General features: G+C 40.4%; 1 protein-coding gene across 7 annotated transcripts in view; it reads left to right on the top strand.

Moving 5' to 3' along the window:
• Nucleotides 1-3,482: 3,482 nt before the first annotated feature.
• The window catches only part of Csnk1a1 (casein kinase 1 alpha 1), a 34,535-nt gene continuing 19,386 nt past the window's right edge, over nucleotides 3,483-18,631 (top strand). For all 7 annotated transcript variants that reach the window (XM_075968524.1, XM_075968523.1, XM_075968521.1 and 4 more), the window contains exons 1-4: nucleotides 3,483-3,613; nucleotides 4,244-4,350; nucleotides 16,132-16,258; nucleotides 17,234-17,332. In XM_075968524.1, the coding sequence (XP_075824639.1) occupies nucleotides 3,491-3,613; nucleotides 4,244-4,350; nucleotides 16,132-16,258; nucleotides 17,234-17,332 (456 nt within the window). In that variant the 5' untranslated portion in view covers nucleotides 3,483-3,490. The remainder of the gene's footprint in view (nucleotides 3,614-4,243; nucleotides 4,351-16,131; nucleotides 16,259-17,233; nucleotides 17,333-18,631) is intronic.

Here is an 18,631-nt window from a genome sequence, read left to right as displayed (position 1 = left end):
TAACCTATCAGAGAGCATGACCTCAGAATACTGATTGTCCCTCTCTTTCAGTAGCCATGAATTGCCTTTCATCTAGACACTGGGACTTGAGATTTCCACATCCACGTTGGGTGTGAACCGGTGTTGTCGTTGGGCTGCTCTTGTGTAAGTGAGCATATTGTTAAGATCTGGTGGAAGCGACTTCCTGTCATATACAGAAGACAGTATCTCATAGCAATCCACTTTTAACAGAACCCCATGAACAGTGTAGTGGGAAGAACAAGAACTGAGAAAAGGAAGAAATATAAAATTGTTTATCAGGGTCAACCACTGGGAAACAAGCAGAAAGGATTGTGACTAACCCGAAAGCGCATTTCTGGTTCCCTCATGATTCTCATCCCTCCTCTGACTCCTGCATCTGATATTGACCGCACTCAGGGGTGCTTAATAGTCAACACCTGGGACAGTGCTCGATGGAAAAGTGTTGCGTTTTCCTACTGATGTGTAGGTTTGCGAGCCTAGACATGGACAGGCGGCTTGTGCCTTTTGGAACCCACCTGAGCTTTCTGTGGTTCTTTATTTTACCCAAAACACACTCTGATCACCAGAGAACTTTTCTTAACACTGGCTTTAAAAATTTGTAACCACTTGCTCTAGAATGGTCAATACACACAGATGTAATTACTGGGACACAATTGTCCAAACTTGTGTTCTACTGTTCCCAAAAGTTTTCTGTTTTGGTTAAGTTGAGGTTCCAGTCCTGTCTTTGCCACTAAGAGTTGTGTAACCTGTGGCAAGACAGTTCATCATAGGAGGGCACAAATAATATGTAGGAAAGCATTCTGGAAATTGTATTTGAAATAGTAGTTATCAAACTTGGTCTGTAAATTTCCCCAGAGCCTAAATTTTTTTTTTGTTTTTTTGTTTTTCGAGACAGGGTTTCTCTGTGGTTTTGGAGCCTGTCCTGGAACTAGCTCTTGTAGAGCAGGCTGGTCTCGAACTCACAGAGATCCGCCTGCCTCTGCCTCCCAAGTGCTGGGATTAAAGGAACTAGCTCTTTGTAGACCATGCTGGCCTCAAACTCAGAGATCTGCCTGCCTCCCCCCCCCCCATGTGCACCACCACTGCCCGGCAGGAAGAATTTCAATAAAGTACAATGTGAAATTAGATTAGGAAGTGGAGAACTACACTTCTGTAAGTTTACACAATGCTTTGCTAGACTTGCACCTATCCACACACATACCTTAAAAAAAAATCACTAACTTGGGCCACTTTGTCCTCTCCCTATTACATCAACTGAGCATTTATATACTGCCACCAAGACTCCTTTTTTCTCAACTTCCATGGAAGCTATGACCAACCCTGGTTTTCTTATACTTCAGAACTCCTTGTTAAATCCTAGATGGATTCTGTTTCTCACTACTGTACCAGCTTTCAATGTGGCATTTAAAGCTTTTTTTTTCCTTTCCCGTTTTCCCTTGGTTTAGAATGACAGCTCAGTGGTTTAGAGCACTTACTACTCTTGCAGAGGACCCGGAAATCAGTTTTTGTCACCCATATTAGGTGGCTTTCAGGCACATGTGACTCCAGTTCAGGCAATCTAGTTGCTTGTTATGGTGCACATAAACATGCAAACACACACACACAAAATAAAAAAAAAATACATCTTTTTTTCATTTTGATGAGTTCATTTTAGGGTTGAATTAACATTTTTACAACCTAGGGCTATCATCATGCTTCCTTGCAATCGACAGGGCTTTTGTAAACTTTATAATTTCACGTTTAATTTTCAGTCAAATTTTGTAATTGAAAATAAGGTCAAGTCCTGATTGTCTTATCAGTTTTTACTTTAAACAAATACCTTGTTAAGTTTATATGCCGTCAATTTTGTTTTTCTTTTTTCAGATTTATGTGTTTTATATATGTGAGCGCTCTACTTACATGTATGCCTGCATGACAGAAAGGGGCTTTGGATCACATTATAGGTGGTTGTGGACCACCATCATGTTGTTACTGGGAATTAAACTCAGGACCTCTGGAAGAGGAGTCAGGGCTCTTAACCACTGAGCCTCTCTCCAGGCCCCACTTTTATTTTTTAATAGTTAATCTGTGCCATTTACATCATTATTGTACTAAAACGCTACTGTTTCTTTGGGGGATGGGTACAACAATTTTTACTGTGCGGTTTTTTTGTTTTTGTTTTTTTGAGGAGAGGGGTTGGAGACAGAGTTTCTTTGCGTATCCATGGCTTTCCTGGAACTAGCTTGTTGGCCAGGCTGGCCTCAAACTCGGATTCACCTGCTTCTGCCTCCCAAGTACTGGGATTAAAGGCATGTGCACCATTATTGCCCGGCTTGTTATTGTTTTTCTCTTCATCATATGTTAGTAATATTATGAAGCACCTACTAGATTCGTTCCTTTCAGACCAAGTGTATTCATAGGGGGAGACCAATTCCAGGTTCTGAGTAGGGGAGGGAAGTTCGCAACATTCCACGGAGCCCCGAACCTTAATTATTAGTAATCAACTAGGCCAGATAAAAACATGAGCCACTTCCTGAACCCAGCTCGCCCAGCGCAGCTTTTCTCTTTCCAAGCAGAAGCTAGGCTGGAAAAGGACGGCGCCAGAGAGGGACAACCTGAAGAAGGATCAAAGGTTATAAACCACCTCAAACGCGGAATAATGGTCAACACTCAACTCCCAAGGAGATCAGAAGCTTCCATAGGCCACATTTGAAATTTAAAAAAAAAAGAAAAAGAAAAAAGGTGACTCCCTAACGCTCTCCCCAGACGCACAGCCTGAGACAGGCCTCGGGGCCAGAAGTGACTAACAGGTAGCAAGAGTGGACCCGCAGACGGCCGGAAGTGGAAGTGAGCCCGGGCTGGGGAAAGACGGCAGGCCGTACCGGGCCTGCGCGGTCCGCAGGCATTGCAGCGCGCAGGCGCAGCTGGGCGGTGCCGGGGTGACGCTTGGAGCGTGGGCTGCGACTCTCGCGGATCCGGTTCCGCCCTCCGTCTCGCAGCCCACCCTACCGAAAGAGCGCCCGAGCTCCCTTTCCCAGAGTGCTCTGCGCCGTGAAGAAGCGGCTCCCAGGGACTGGGGGCATTTTGTGTTGGCTGGAGCTGGAGGAACAAGATGGCGGCATCGGCAGAGTGACGGGGTCCCTCCGGGCCGGAGCCGGCTGCAGTGGTGGCATCGGTACCGCCGCCCTAACTCACCGCGCCCCTTTCCCAGCCCGCAACGTCGCCACGGACGCGAGACAGCGGCGGCCGCCCCAAAGCAACCGGCCGAGCGTCAGCCGCCGCGACCACTCTTCACGAACCGGCCCCTCAGCGAGCGGCGGCGATCCGGCTTCTCGCAGCCGACTCCGCTCCCCTGTAACGCCAACAAAGCCTCGCTTTTCGCTTGCCCGCCGCTCTCCGCAGTTGTACCGGGCGGAACAGACCCGGAGGCCTCCATCCTCTCCCCAGAGGTGTCGGGGCTTCGCCCCCGCCTCCATCTTCGCGTCTCAGGATGGCGAGCAGCAGCGGCTCTAAAGCCGAATTTATCGTCGGAGGGAAATACAAACTGGTGCGGAAGATCGGATCTGGCTCCTTCGGGGACATTTATCTGGCGATCAACATCACCAATGGCGAGGTAATCACCCGGTGAGGGGAGGGAGACGATAACGCTGGGCTGTTGTTTTTCCCCCCCCACCCCAACCCCCCCTAAGTACTCCAAGCCTCATCCCACTGCACGCACGCACGCACGCACTGGGGAGTCTAGAGCGAGCCAGCTTTCCTGGCTTAGCAACCTCCCCCACTATTTCCCTAAAAAGGAAAAACGCGATAGAAGGGATGGATAAACTCTGAGGTTTCCCAACTTGTCCAAAATGTCTCTATTTAACGCTAATTAAGATAAGAAGTAGGGCGAAGTCGCGTAATCGCCATGGTAGTCTTTGTATTTTTTTAGTTTGGGATTCTTGTTCCAGTTAGAACAGTTTCCTTCTTTAAAAAATCTCGCCTTACGTTTCAAGGTTGCCTGTTTTCTGGACGAATCCTTTCATTCACTTTAGATTGAGAGGACAAGGAAGGTTCGCCATTGTCCCCAGGAAAAAGCCTTTGAAGCTGGTTGGCTTGTTTTGTAATTAGTAAAGGTTGCTTTTCCCCATCCTCTCACGTCCTTGTAGTGGCGACTAGAAGCAAACATTGCTAATGTCTCTTCTCGTTTCCCAAGTGAGTTTGAATCCGTAGGGATGTTGATGCCATCATCCCCTTTCCTCTGCAGGAAGTGGCAGTGAAGCTAGAATCCCAGAAGGCCAGGCATCCCCAGTTGCTGTACGAGAGCAAACTGTATAAGATTCTTCAAGGTGGGGTTGGCATCCCTCATATACGGTAAGCACCTTTGAGCGCAGTTGATCACAGAGGGAATTGCGAAATGGTGAAAGGGGTTGAGGCTGATAATGAAACCGGCTGAATCGGTTGTGGTGCTGAGTTCCCCAGGTTCCACAGTTAACCGTAATTGTTGAATAAATTTTAGTTCTCCGACTTAGTTGAAATTTTGTGTGCTACTGCATTTAGTTTGTCATTTTTCCGCTTCCCGTGGCTTTCATTAGCAGTTAACTATGCAGGTCATCTTTGATCCCTACGCGGAAGGGATCTTGCTGTCTTTACGGCGACACTTTTGTAATTCTTACGTTTGTCCACTGAAGTGGTTTTGAAGGTGCGGATGTGACCGAGTTTCGTCTGTTGGGGTTGCTATCGGAACTGGTTTGGGAAATGGCTGCTCTTTTGTTGTGTTTTTGTTCCAACATGTCTTCCTCCTCCGCTTAGAAAATGGCGGAACGACGTGACTCAACCCCCATATTCCTGCCTTTTTCTTCGCTTGGATTCACATATTAAGCTTCCTTGATTTCCCTTTAGCAGCCTTAAATGGATAAACCCTTGAAAAGCCAAGAATTAAGTTCCATAAGGCCATGAGACTCTGGGAAGAAGATGTCATAACAGAGTATGATCTCTAGTTGATGCGACATAACTTGTTAAATTATGCTGACCTAAAATTCTTAATATCCCTGCCAATGTGTTCGTTAGTTTTTGCTTTTGTGAATGGTAATGTCTGAAATATTTCGGTTCTTAAAAACTTTATGGGGCTATGGCAAAGGCAGTTCAGAACAGCACCAACTGTTGAAATCTGGTCAGCTTTATGAAAGAAAGCTTCACTTAGTAGCAGTTTGAGTAGCTTCAACCTGTTGAGTTATTTTGTCTGTAACATTTAAGGAAAATTTGGGGGGTGACTGGTAATAGAAATAATGATAAAAACTGCTCTTTCGAGTATTTAATTTTATTAATGTTATTTTTAAAATTAAACCTCACTGTTTCCAGCAGTGGTTAAAGATAACATTTACAGAAAAAGTCATAGTTGAGGATTAAGTGGACTGCTACATGTTTTCTCTCCTTTTCCATTCCTCCCTCTTCCCTGTCTCTGCCTAGTGTGGGTTAAATAGACCAGCTTCGGCCTTGAACGCAGAGATCTGCCTGCCTCTTCCCAGATGCGGGGAATAAAGGAGTACACTGTCATACCCAGCTTCTTTTTCCTAAATCCTGAATTGAGTGATGAATTACCTTCAATCTAAATAACAATACATTTAAAGGACAGACATTTTAATATAGACACTGTGAGAAATACTCCACTGGTCATTTGTAAGTGAGCTCTTTCAAAGAAAATTCCAGATTTATGGCAAAGATTAAAGTGAAATTGGAGGAGGTTTGAGTTTTTGAATGGTTTTTGGTCCCTAAAATACAATATGATGGGAGGAAATAGGGCCCTTGACCTCCACTGATTTGCTTCTATTACTATTGTTTTTCCTGTTTGTTTTTTGTTTTTGTTTTTTTTTAACAAGTAGAATCAGTTTGTGTCAGGTTATTTGTGTTTGGCTCATTTCACGTATTGGTCATGCTTTTAGGATAATCCTGTGCTGGGAAGTTCATAAATTTCAAAAATTCATCACTGCATTTTCAATGCAAAACCAATGCTAATGTGTTCTTTAGTCAGGTAGCCTTAAAGACCATCATTAAGGGCAATGAGTAGTTTACTAAATAAGCAGATGAATAAATTAACAGGGGAGCAGACCAGTAGGTGCCCATTATACAATGGTGAATGCAGAGAGAGTTATGGCCTTTGTAAGCTTTCTGTGGGTGGGGCTAAATAGATTAACCTGGCTTTTAAATAAGGCTTCCTGGGAAAGGAGATGATTTCAGGAAGCAAGCTTGGTGGACTGGTTGGGGAGGGCATCCAAGAATAGAGTGGCTTCTGGGAGTGGTTCCTAAGACAGAATGTAATTAGGGAGGGGTGGGGAAAGTGTACACTTGTTAGCAGTGGGAGAACAGGTACATAGAAACACAGTGTGTTGTAGTTTTTCCTTTTTATTTTGAGATGGATCTCACTGTATACTTCTGGCTGGTATCAAGAACTCAAGATTCTACTGTCATTCCTTCTAGTGCTGGCCACTATGACAGGCTATTTTGTTGGTTTTAAACAAAAGTATGAAAGGACACTTTTTGCACCAAAAGATAAAGATTCCCAAGGTACTTTTTTTGTGCTAACATTTTCCCATTCTTGTATATTTGTCAGCATTTCTGTGCCACTTATGCATAGAATGTTTAAAATATTTACTTGGAAAATATTCAGGCAAGTTGGCTGGCTAGTTTTAGGTAACTAGAATAATGTTTTGTCCATTAGTTAATAGTAATTTAAAAGCTCAAATTTTTACCTATCGTACACATCCTCGTTTCATACCTAAGAGTTTATATACACACAATACTGTTTATAAGATTAGCTTTAAGATATTCTGGTATATCTTAAAAGACAGGATCAAAATTACTGGGCCTCCACAGGTGGGTGGCTTCCCTCTTCCTGTGTAGTTTGAGGGTCTTACAGCTGCCTAGAAAGAGATATAACCAAGAGTGAAGTATGTCATCTGGTTGTATGGTGTAAGAAGAAACTTAATCCTTTTGGCTTCCAGGACATCTGGAAGCTCACCTAGAATTACCACGGCCTTTACATTCCTTTTCTACGTGCAGCTCTGAATTGAATTAATTCTGCAAAGGAAAAACAATTTATATAAACTAGAGCTCTTTAGCGGAACAATTAGATTGAATGCTTGATGCTTGAGTACTTGAACCTAGGGTGATCTACAGTTTTTTTTTTGTTTTTTTTTTTTTTTTTTTTTTTTTTTGGTTTTTCGAGACAGGGTTTCTCTGGCTTTTGGAGCCTGTCCTGGAACTAGCTCTGTAGACCAGGCTGGTCTCGAACTCACAGAGTTCTGGGATTAAAGGCATGTGCCACCATCGCCAGTTGCTTTTTTTTTTTTTAACCTCTGAGGTTCATCAACTTTCTGTCTATACAGTTGAAAAAGAATGTAACTAATGTTTTAGTTTTGTTGGGGTTGGAAGAATATTCAATAGAAATGTTGGGGAAGGCTAGAGAGCTGGACAGTTCAGTTTCCACTACCCATCAGGGGTTTTCCATAACTGCCTCTAACTCCAGCTCAGGGAATCTGGTGCCCTCTTTCTTGTCTAGGCATTTGCACTCCTATATGACATACTTTCACACAGATCTACACCTCCTCCCCAGAAGAAATGTTTGGGAAATTTATTCTGCTGGGAAAAGAACTTATTGCCACCTGCTTTTTAGGGCAGAACTTTTGGTGTGAACAGGATTCTTCTCTACTTAAAAGTCTTTTGCTTAGTTATTCTTCGACCTTTCAGGTTTGGACTTTTAAGGCCTGTATCCAGATGATAGTTGCAAAGCATTCCCCCTCCCCCAGAGTTTGGTACTTATGTCCAAGTCTTATATTTACGTAGTATTTTATGAAACAGTACCTCACAAAATGTACACATCTGTCTCTGGCAACTTTTAGATTAACTATTTAGAAAAACATACAATGGTAAGAAGGTAGTTGGGTATGGGGAAATGTTCTTGCCTCCTATGTTTGATCCCCTCTCTTTCGTTTTTCAAGACAGGGTTTCTCTGTAGCTTAGGAGCTTGTCCTCAAACTCACTCCAAGACCAGACTGGCCTTGAGCTTTCAGAGATCCGCCTGCCTCTGCCTCCAGAGTGCTGGGACTAAAGGCGTGCACCAACACCATTTTAGAAAGCATTTACAAAGTATTAGTTAATCCTTTTCACAGCTGAAGTATTTGTGAGTAAAGTTGAGATGTTGTAAAAGGAAACTGTTGCGTTAGCTTCCTTCAGAGTGTAACTAAATTTACCAATGTTCTAGAAATGCTTTGTATTGTGCATTTACGGGATAGTAGTCGTGTTTTTGAGCTGAACAAAATCTGAGGGATGAATAAGGAACATTTACTCGTACAAGTTAAACCTTGGGTCTCTGAAGAGTCTTCTCTGGCTCCTACTTGTCCCGAAGGCCATGATCACCTTGATGTCAAGGTCATACCCCACCTGCTCGAACTCACCACACCTTTCTAGTTGATACTAAGAAAGCCACATTTAGCTTCATTCACTATCCACAATTCTCCTGTCTCCTCCATCCACATAGCGTTTAGCAAAAAACAAAAATTGGCTTCGAGGTGAAGAGTCATTGATGAAACCCATGCTTAACATATGGGAGACTAAATTTAATTAAGTATAAGCATCCCAAAGAACAATATAATTAGGCTTGGTGGCTCATACCAATAATCTAAGCACTTGAACATTAGCTGAGGCCAGCCTGGGTAACATAGCAGACCTGTCTGGAAAGGAAAAAAAAAGAAATCTAGAATTTGTTGTAACTAAAATGAATTTGAATCTTTTTGAGACTCACCGTGTGGCATGGAAATCACTTTATATACTAGGCTGGCCTTGAACTCACATCCTTCTGCCTCCGAGTGGTGGGATTAAAGGTGTTCCCCCATCGCTGCCTACTAATTTAATCTTTAAAATGGGTTATTAAGTAGGTTACATGAATATGTTTTCATAGTTTCCAGTGAATGAATGTATACCTAAAGTGATGTTCCCTGCTTACTGTTTTGTTTATAATGCAACCTCAGTGGCTCCTAATAGTTGTGACCGCCAGTGTTAGCTAGTTGTAAACTGATTTGTGGTTTAATGGAATTTTTGAAATCTTAGGTATAATTTATATAGTGAAATGTCCAAATGCTAATGTGTGGCTGGATTAGTTCTGACAAATGTATTTTTTTACTGAGATGAAAGAATTAACATATGCATATTACTTAATTTGTGACAATTTTTTGTGGTAGTTGTGTGTCATTTCTTCTAAATTTAATGAAAGACTGTTCAAAACAAAGTAATAGCAAAGCCTTCGGGTTGGTAGATACCCTGTAGAAGTTACCTAACGGCATAGTTGATGTAGTTAGGACAGCTGCTGGTTGACATCTCTAGCTTGTTTTCTCCCATGGAGGACCCAGAATATCGCCATTCCCTAGTCTTATGACTAGTGAGAATGAGATGTGTTGTGGCTGGTTTTTAAGGTTTTTCTTGGCTGCCTTGGAACTCGCTTTGTAGACCAGGCTGGCCACAAACTCGAGATCTCTCTGCCTCTGCCTCCCAAGTGCTGGAATTAAAGGCATGCAACAAATTTTAGATTTGTTTCTAAATTTTTGTTGTGGCTGTTTTAATAAGGACTTTGAAAGTACTGTACGTAAAGGATTGGTTGAAGAGTGTTTCTAAAGAAAATGGAAAAGGCAAAAACCAAACTGTATCTGAACCTAGAATTCCATAATTTTTAATGTTAGCTGCTTTTCAGATAAAAGATTGTTAGACCAAATAGTTTTATCTTGTTTTTGATACAGAATTTCATGTAGTCCTGGCTGGCAAAACCTGGCTTCTGCCTGGCAGCTAACTTGAAAGGCCATGGCCACTCCTGGCTTCCAAATGGGTTCCAGCTTTTAAATGTTTTATATAAGTTGATAGGATTATGATAAAAGATACTGCTTCTCACCTTTGATGTATACCGTACAGTGATTTGTTTTGAGGTGTAATTCCTTTTTATTTATAGGATTGATAAGCACTGTTGAAATAGGGAATGTGATGCTGGAGAGATGGCTCAGTGGTTAAGAGCACTCACTGGCTGCTCTTCCAGAGGTCTTGAGTTCAGTTCCCAACAATCACAGTGGCTCGCAGCCATCTATAATGAGATCTGGTGCCCTCTTCTGGCCTGTAGGCACACATGGAAGGAATGGTGTATGCATAATAATTAAATATTTAAAAGAAAATAAATAAGGGAATAGTTGATAAACTTCAGTGCGGCTACATATTTTTCCTTTTATGTGCAAGAAGTTAAAAGAACCAGACATGGTAGCACATGCTTGTAATTTAAATACTTGGAAGGTTGGGACAGGAGGTTCAAAGACAACCTGAGCTATATGAAAGCCCCTCCCCCCCATTGCTGATTAGTTAAGACTACTTTTGTAAAAAAAAAAAAATATCTGAATTATATTCCCAGCACATATGTTTGATGGCTGATAACTCACTCTAGCTCCAGGGAGTGCAACCCTCCTCTGTGGTCCCTAGCACTCACTACATCCATGAACATAATGGAGAAGTAAATAAAAGGAAGAACAAGAGTCAAACAGTATCCAGGCATTATATACTCATCTCTTTTAATTATTATAACAATCCTGTAAGTTGGAAGTTTCATATGAAAATAACACCTGGTATATGACAGATATTTAAGGCCTTCTAGGGTGATTCTGGTGTCAAAATACAGGATCAACCCTACTATACTATGTAGGGTTTTAATAGCTGCTGCCTCTCTGCTCAGCTAATTTATCCACATGTTTTCTGGACCTGTATCTCTCAGTCTCTCGTAATGGCTCATTCCTTTAATCTCAGCACCTGGGAGGCTGTGGCAGGTGGATCTCTGGGTTTGAGGCTAGCCTGATCTTCAGAACCAGTTCCAGGACAAACAGCTACACAGAGAAACCCCGTCTCACAAAATCAATGGATTCTTTAAATTTATGTGCTCACAAGATGTAGTATTAGGCAGTGAAGTGCTAGAAATTACACTGTAACCTCATGCAACCAAATCGTTTGGAGGGGCTTGGTGGGGGAAAGTATCTAAAACATGTAAAAACACAAACACTATTGTGCATTCCTACAGTGCTGTGAGGGAAAGAACTAGGTCTTAATAGGTTCTTAGCATGGTTTGTGACTATAAAGGTACTTACTCTGGCTTCATTGTATGTGTTAACTTTTTAATCCAGCTGTAGAAATAAATCTTAGAAGTATTTGATGTGTGTAGAGTTAAGTTCTTGAGTTTCTTAATGGTCTTCAGTTCCAATACGTATTAGACTAAGACAGGACGAAAGCTAATTGCTGATTTATTTACAAAGTAAAATGTAGCTGTGCTCTTTTTGCTTTGAATACAGTTAGAAAGAATTCATTATCTCACTGAAATTTAGTTTTCTAGAGCCAGGTGTGGTGGCACGCACATGTAATACCAGAACTCCAGGCCATATGTAGTGAGACCTTGTCTTTAAAACTTAAAGGTTCTTTAACTTAATCACAAGGTTTTACCACTATGTTGGGCATTTTAATTTTCTAGGCTAACACGAAGAGTGTTTGCTGCTTTCAGTATTAGTGTAGTGCATGCTTTTATTTTTGTTTTTGGAGACGGGGCCCACACTGGTCTCAGACTCACAGAAATCCACCTGCCTCTGCTTCCCGAGTGCTGAGATTAAAGGTGTGCGCCATCGCTACCTGTTTTTTTTTTCTTTAAGAAAATGTCGACAGTGGATGAAGTAGAGGTAGTATAAATTAGCCCCATGTTTGTGTTGTATTTAAATGTAGAAGAAAAAAGTTTACAGGAGAACTTCTAAGATGGTGTCTTGTCAGCTCTTATCTGAAATTGAAAAACTTGAGTAGTTATATTACAAGTGTCTCATACATTGTACTTGGTAAAAATGTTGGAAGAACCTGGAGTGGGGTGCATGCTTTTATATGAATGTTTCTCCATTTTATGTTCTTCACATTCACTGAGAACAAGGATCATGTAGTATAGGGTATTGAACTCACGGAACTTTCCTAGTTCTGGAATTAAAGGTGTGTGCTACCATGCCAGTCTTCTCTTTTCTGTTCTTTTTTGTGCCTTTTAGTATTTAATTGATTGGATTGTTTGTGTGGGATCTGTTGACACTAGGTTTAAATTGTTCCTGACACCAAGTTCCACTTAGTGAAATCAGTGTTCCAGTTAAATGACTATTAACTGCTATTCAATCTCTAGTGATTGAAACTGTCTTGGTTAACGTAACACACTTGAACTTATAAGCGTACTTACATCATTTATTTATAATAAGTTATAGATAATAAAAAGCTTTTTCCTGTATGAGTGCTTACTGTGTACGAATGAGTTTAAAATAGGCACACTTCAAAATTTGGTTTTTTTTTTTTTAACATGTGTCACGAGCCAGGCAAGTGGTACCAGTAAGTTTGTCTTCCTCTGAAAACAAAGAGAACAGTGTCTAGATCTCAAACTGAAATTGAACATAAGGGCACAAGTGTTTTCTTAAGAGGATAATGTGTAAGACTACCAGAAAGCCCTCAGCTACTTTCATTGGTCAGTATCTAATAAGTTAGGGGTTTCTATTTCTATTATAAAGCGCCACGACCAGTAAACCCTTTGCGGAGGAAGGGGTTTATTTTATTTACAGTTCCATAGCACAGTTGAGGGAAGTCAGGGTAGGAACTTAGAGGCAGAATCTGATGCAGAGGCCATTGAGAAATGCTGTCTTGCTCAGGCTGCTTTATAGCAGCTAGGACCACCAGCTGGGTTGTACTGGGCCTTCTTACATTAAGAAACTGCCCCAGGCTTGCCCACAAGCCAGTCTAGTGGGGACATTTTACAGAGTGAGGTTCCTTTTTCCTTATGACTCTAGCTTGTGTAAAATAAACAAAAACAACAACAAAAAACACTAGCTAGCACAGTCAGATTCAAGGATAAACCCTGTTAAAGTTGTTTGAATCTAGTGAAGTAAGCCTTTCCTCAGATCTTTACCACGTGTACTGGAGAGATAGCTCAAGAGTACATGTTGCTCTTTCAGGGGACCAGAATTCAGTATTATCCAAGGTAGGGTGTTTGCTTGGCTTCTGGGAGTCCCAGGGTTTGACCTACAGCACCTAGAAAGTGATTATTAATCACTTTTGATTGGTGTGCAGAGGATTGCTAGATTTTCCACTTCCCAATGAAGATGTGTATTTTTTTTTGCTTTGTTTTGAATACTTGCTTGAATATTCTTGATGTTCAGTTGTCTACATTCTGTCCCATAGTAGCACTTAGCAATATTTAAAGTAATGACAAAAACTGGCAAAAAAAAAGGTCAGTCATTGTCATTTTTGACAAACTAAGTAGTATGGTTAGAATCTATTATTCCAGCCAAGAAACAAAAGTGGGAAAAGTAGCCGGTATAAAATGGGTTTTCAGTGAATTAACCTGTGAAGAAAATGAGGTAGCAGTGTGTATACCAACCACACTGGTTACTTAGTTTATTGTAATCTTTCGTCCTTTCACCAGACTCTCTAAACTATGCTTTAATGATCACCTTATTTCTAAAGTTTGGATCCTTGAAATTTTTGCTTTCTTAAACATGTGTTTCTTATTTGGCATTCTTGTTGCATAGTAAACAGATGATCATGAAAGAAGATATTACTTGATTGTCTTGTTAGCGACTATAAACGTCAGATTAATAACTGCAGTAGCTTGAGTGGTGTACAGACTTTATGCTGATAGTCACAACTAATGAGAATTTGAGGGTACAGTAGACACATTATGCCCAGAAGAAAATGTTCCACAGCACTCTGCCCTTTCTACCCTTTCCTCCAGCTCTCCCATTCTTTTGGAATGCTCCCCAAGCCTTGCAGAGCAGGATATAGAAATCCCAGTTAAGGCTTGCCTTTCAACAGTTCTGCTATCTCAGCGCTCTTTGACCGTTAGAAGTTTCTATAGTAAGCACATAATCTACTGCCTAAAGAATCCTCTAACCACAGCTGACAGCAGCGCTGGTGAGTGGACATAAACAAAAATATTTAGAAGGCATTAGATAGGTACAGAGTCTCCAGTTAGCAATATACGTGGAAGCTTCCCCACTAGGTAGGGCCCGTGCCTTCCCAAGCCACAGACTTTTACCCAAGCTCACAGTACCAGATGTGAATTCTTTACTGTGGAGTTAACTTCAAATCTAGACAGGAATAATTAACAGAACTGCCACTGCTGGATCTCATTTTCATACAAGTGTATATTGTATGTTTAATGCTCTCTTACTTAGATTAACTAAGGTACCTGAATATGGACTCGTTAGTAAAGGTCAGAAGTTAGAGCCAGCCGATTTGAGGTTTTATCTATATTTCTCTTGAATGTCACTTTTGGAATCTCCTGCAGTTCTGATGGATGGCATTAAAGGGATAATAGCATTGAGTATCTGGACCACTAGTTAAGCAACTTTTTTTAAAAAAGGAAAGAAAAGATTCCATCTGGGCAGCTGTAGTGCACACCTTTAATCTCAGTCAGAAGGTGGGTCTTCAAGGACAGCCAGGGCTACAAAGAGAAACCTTATCTCCAAAACAGGACAAACACTTATAGTAAACTGTATTTTCTAGGAAAATGTTCGTGTTCTTTTGTTAATACTGATGTTTTAAAACCAATGCTATTGCTGGGCAGTGGTAGTGCATGCCTTTCTTTAATCCCAGCACTTGGTAGGTGGATCTCTGAGCTCGAGGCCAGCCTGGTCTACAAGAGCTAGTTTCAGGGGGCTGGAGAGATGGCTCAGCCGTTAAGAGCATTGCCTGCTCTTCTAAAGGACCCGAGTTCGATTCCCAGCAACTACATGGTGGCTCACAACCATCTGTAATGAGGTCTGGTGCCCTCTTCTAGCTTGCAGGCATATATGTAAACAATATTGTATCCATAATAAATAAATATTTTTTTAAAAAAAGAGCTAGTTTCAGGACAGGCTCCAAAGCCACAGAGAAACCCTGTCTTGAAAAAAAAAAGCTATTTATCAGTAGAACAACATAATAGAGCAAAATTGTAGAGAAGAAATAGCATTGAAACACTTAAGTAGTTTCCTAGAGATTGGCATTTAATGTTCTCGTTTGGTCTTTTGAGACAGGCTCTCAACTCACCCTATAGTTTAGGCTGACCTTAAACTTTGCCTCAGGCTCCTGAACACTAAGGTTATAGGCTTGGCCAACATTCTGATGTTATACCTTTAACACAGATTAAAAAAAAAAAGCCTTTTCTCTCCTTCTGAGTTTTTTTAATACATATTTCCAAATATGGTAACCTCTTGGCTTTAGCTTCTATTGGTGTTAACAAAGAAACTAAGCCAGTTTAGTTACTTAAAGTAATTTACTCCAGTTTTAGTTGTTCTGGAAACAGACTTGCTGTATATAACCAGGTTGGCCTCATATTGTTTGGGAAGAATTTTATAGACATCAAAATGCGAAAAAATTTATGGTGATTATTTCTAGTCCTCACAAGAAAAGTTAATATTTTGAGTTATTGAGGAAAAATTTTTTTTTTATTTTTTTTGGCTCCCCGTCGGGGAATCGAACCCCGGTCTCCCGGAGGAAAATTTTTATATATGTACAGTATAACATAAAATAGTTAAAGTAATTTTTCTCTAACAGATAAATAGAATCGTGTGTCTATGCTATTCTTGAAGAACTAAACTAAGCAAAACGTGATTCCTTTTCAAAGAAGGACAAATAAATTGAAGGGGAGTTTGATGTGGAGGGAGTTGGGAGGTAATGACATGACGAGAGGCCTTTCTGAGGTGTGGTACAGCTGATGGAGTCAGTTCTTCATTACAAAGTTAGTCCAAGGTCAGGACACGATGCAGATGGCTTAAAATTGCTGTGTTGGTGAGAGTAGTTACGAAGAGGCCATGCGGGAGGGAAAGGGTCTCGTTACTCTTGAGCAGTATATTTAACCACTGGATTTGTCCTGTAAATAGTGCAAAGGTTCCCTTTTAAAAAAATGTAAATTTCCTTGTTGGAGCCAGAATCTCCCTAGCTAACTATGACTTAAAATTTAGCAACTTTAATGTCCCAAGCTCTGAAATTATAGGTGTGTGCTTCCATGCCTAAGGAATACGTCGTAATCTTAGAAGTATTAAGTGATAATGTTTTTGCATTGACTCTCCCATTTCTTGTTTTTATTAGGTGGTATGGACAAGAAAAAGACTATAACGTGCTAGTCATGGATCTTCTGGGGCCCAGCCTTGAAGATCTCTTCAATTTTTGTTCAAGAAGGTTCACTATGAAGACTGTACTTATGTTAGCTGACCAGGTGTGTGAACTTTGACAGAAATAAAAAAAACTGCAAAGTTATTTGTATAATGGTCAGCATTTCACAGACCACATTGTTGTAAGCCCATGTGTCATTATTTCTCTTAAAAAAATTATAAAAGGATTGTTTGTTGTCTTACAGTAGTGTAGGGTATTTGTTCAGGTGTGCTTTAGAAATGTGTTCCTCAGGCAATAGACTATTACTTGCAGCATTCTGTATTTTTACTGTACGTGGTAGCACAGACTCTTAGAGTCCCAGCATTCAGGAGACTGAAGAGGGGTTTTGGATTCAGGGCCATCCTGGGTATTATATAAGATCCTACTCAGATGAACAAAGAGCTTAATTTTTTGTTTTTTTTTTTTTAAATAAAGTACCAGAGTAACTAAAGATGAAGCTTTAGCCAAATTAATGCTTGAAGTAATGAAAGTCTGAAGCATGAATAATAGCATTGAAGCAACACTAGGACATTTTAGAAATGCCTAAGTTTGCCTTGTTTTGTGGCCCAATCTGGCTTCAAACTCCCTAGGTTTACCACTGAGAAAAATGGAGTAGAATAGTCCTTTCTAGGAACTGAAAGTCAAAAAGAGAAAGAAAATATCTAGTCGAGGTTCTGTGGTATCATTAGCAAAAAATTGCTAAGGACTATAAGGCTTTCTTGCAATATAGCAATTATTCTTTTTTACTATGTAGAACAGGCTGGTCTTGAACCCATAGAGATCCACTTGCCTTTGCCTCCTGAGTGCTGGGCTTAAAGGTGAGTATCACCACATTCAGCAGCCCGTTTTAAATCATTAAAAACTAACAGAACAAGTCAAACACCACAAAAGTTTAGGCCTTGGTAGCCAGCATGCTTGAAATAAGGGGCTTTGTTCTTTTTGTTTTTCTAGTGCTGTCATTAATTAAAAGACTGGAGTACTTGAGAAATTGAGTTGCTGCTTTTGTCACTTAACTGTTTTTATCCCTTTTCTTTTTCAGATGATCAGTAGGATTGAATATGTGCACACAAAGAATTTTATACACAGAGACATTAAACCAGATAACTTCCTAATGGGTATTGGGCGTCACTGTAATAAGGTTAGTTAACTGCTCTTGGCATGAAAGAACAAAGAGTAAAATATTGATATGAATTACTTTGATAAATTTTTGAATCTTTAAAAAGCCATAGTAATTGTATTTGCTGTAATCTGCTTAAGAGATTGTGCTAGAAGGATAATCAGCTAACTCTATTAACTTAGTGACTTGAAATATATATATAGTCTCTCCAACTTAGCCCACTGAGGTTAGCTTATTTATGTGAAAATATGAAATTCCAAGGGCTTTAATCATCTGTACTTAACTTGGACAATTGTATCTAGTTTTCATTCACTTAAATAGTGAAAACGTTTACCTTTAATCCTTCTTGAGTGGTATAAATCAGATTCTAACTTTATAGACTTTATAAAGTAGTGTGGGTTTGTAATATATGTGCTTGTGCCAGTATGGCAACCATTGACCCATCTGTCACTATGGCGTTAATCCTTGCTGGCTGAGCATGGTTGATACTGAGAATTCTTTAGTCCTTGGATTGGAGTATTTAAAAGAATAACTTTTGAGCCTGCTTCAAAAGTAGCTTACACTTTATTAATTGGGTTCCCAGTTGGGTGAGTTCTCCACCCTCCATGCTGTTACAGGAAAATACTGACGAGTGATTGAATATTCATATAGCTAAATGAGTGCTTATTGGGGATTTCTGACAATGGGTTCTGTATACGGGGTGATTAGGTTGTAGTGACGCATGATTGCAGTTAGAAACTAATGATATTGAACTTTTGTCTGCAATGCTTAGTTTTATTGAGTGAATTGCTTTCTTTATTCATTCAATGTTGAGCTCGGGCAGACAGGCAGCATTGGCAATGCACGAAGCATGTTCCAATCTGATGATCTCAGAAATTCTCAACTTCAGGACAACTGTGGGGAGGGAGGGGGCTTTTTTTGTTTTTGTTTTTCTTTTCTTTCTTTTTGTTCTTTTGTGGTTTTTTTGGAAGGAAACTTCCCATTTGTTAACCAGTTAGGGAATGTGGTGTTTTAGGTCCAGCTGTAAATGTTTACCTTTGTTTGCCTGTATGAATGCCAACTTGGAGCCATTATATTAGAACTGGTGTTGCTTGTTAATGTTGGTCTGACCAAGTTTTAGATTAGATTTTTCACTGAACTTCAATATATTGAAGGGTTTTACAGCCATGTAATTTGTCTTGCATTCCCAGATTTCATTTAAAGAAATGTGGCTTCTCTCTTTGAAGCAGCCAGGTTCTTAGTTATAATTCTAAAACCTGGTAGTTGGTTAGAAGAAAAATTTGGCCTTATATTTTTCTCCTACAGTTTTGGCAGTTTGAC

Source organism: Microtus pennsylvanicus, chromosome 4 (genome assembly GCF_037038515.1).
Source record: "Microtus pennsylvanicus isolate mMicPen1 chromosome 4, mMicPen1.hap1, whole genome shotgun sequence".
Classification (NCBI taxonomy): Eukaryota; Metazoa; Chordata; class Mammalia; order Rodentia; family Cricetidae; genus Microtus; species Microtus pennsylvanicus.
The sequence above is the reverse complement of the archived record's forward strand: the minus strand, read 5'-3'. Positions and strand labels throughout refer to the sequence as shown.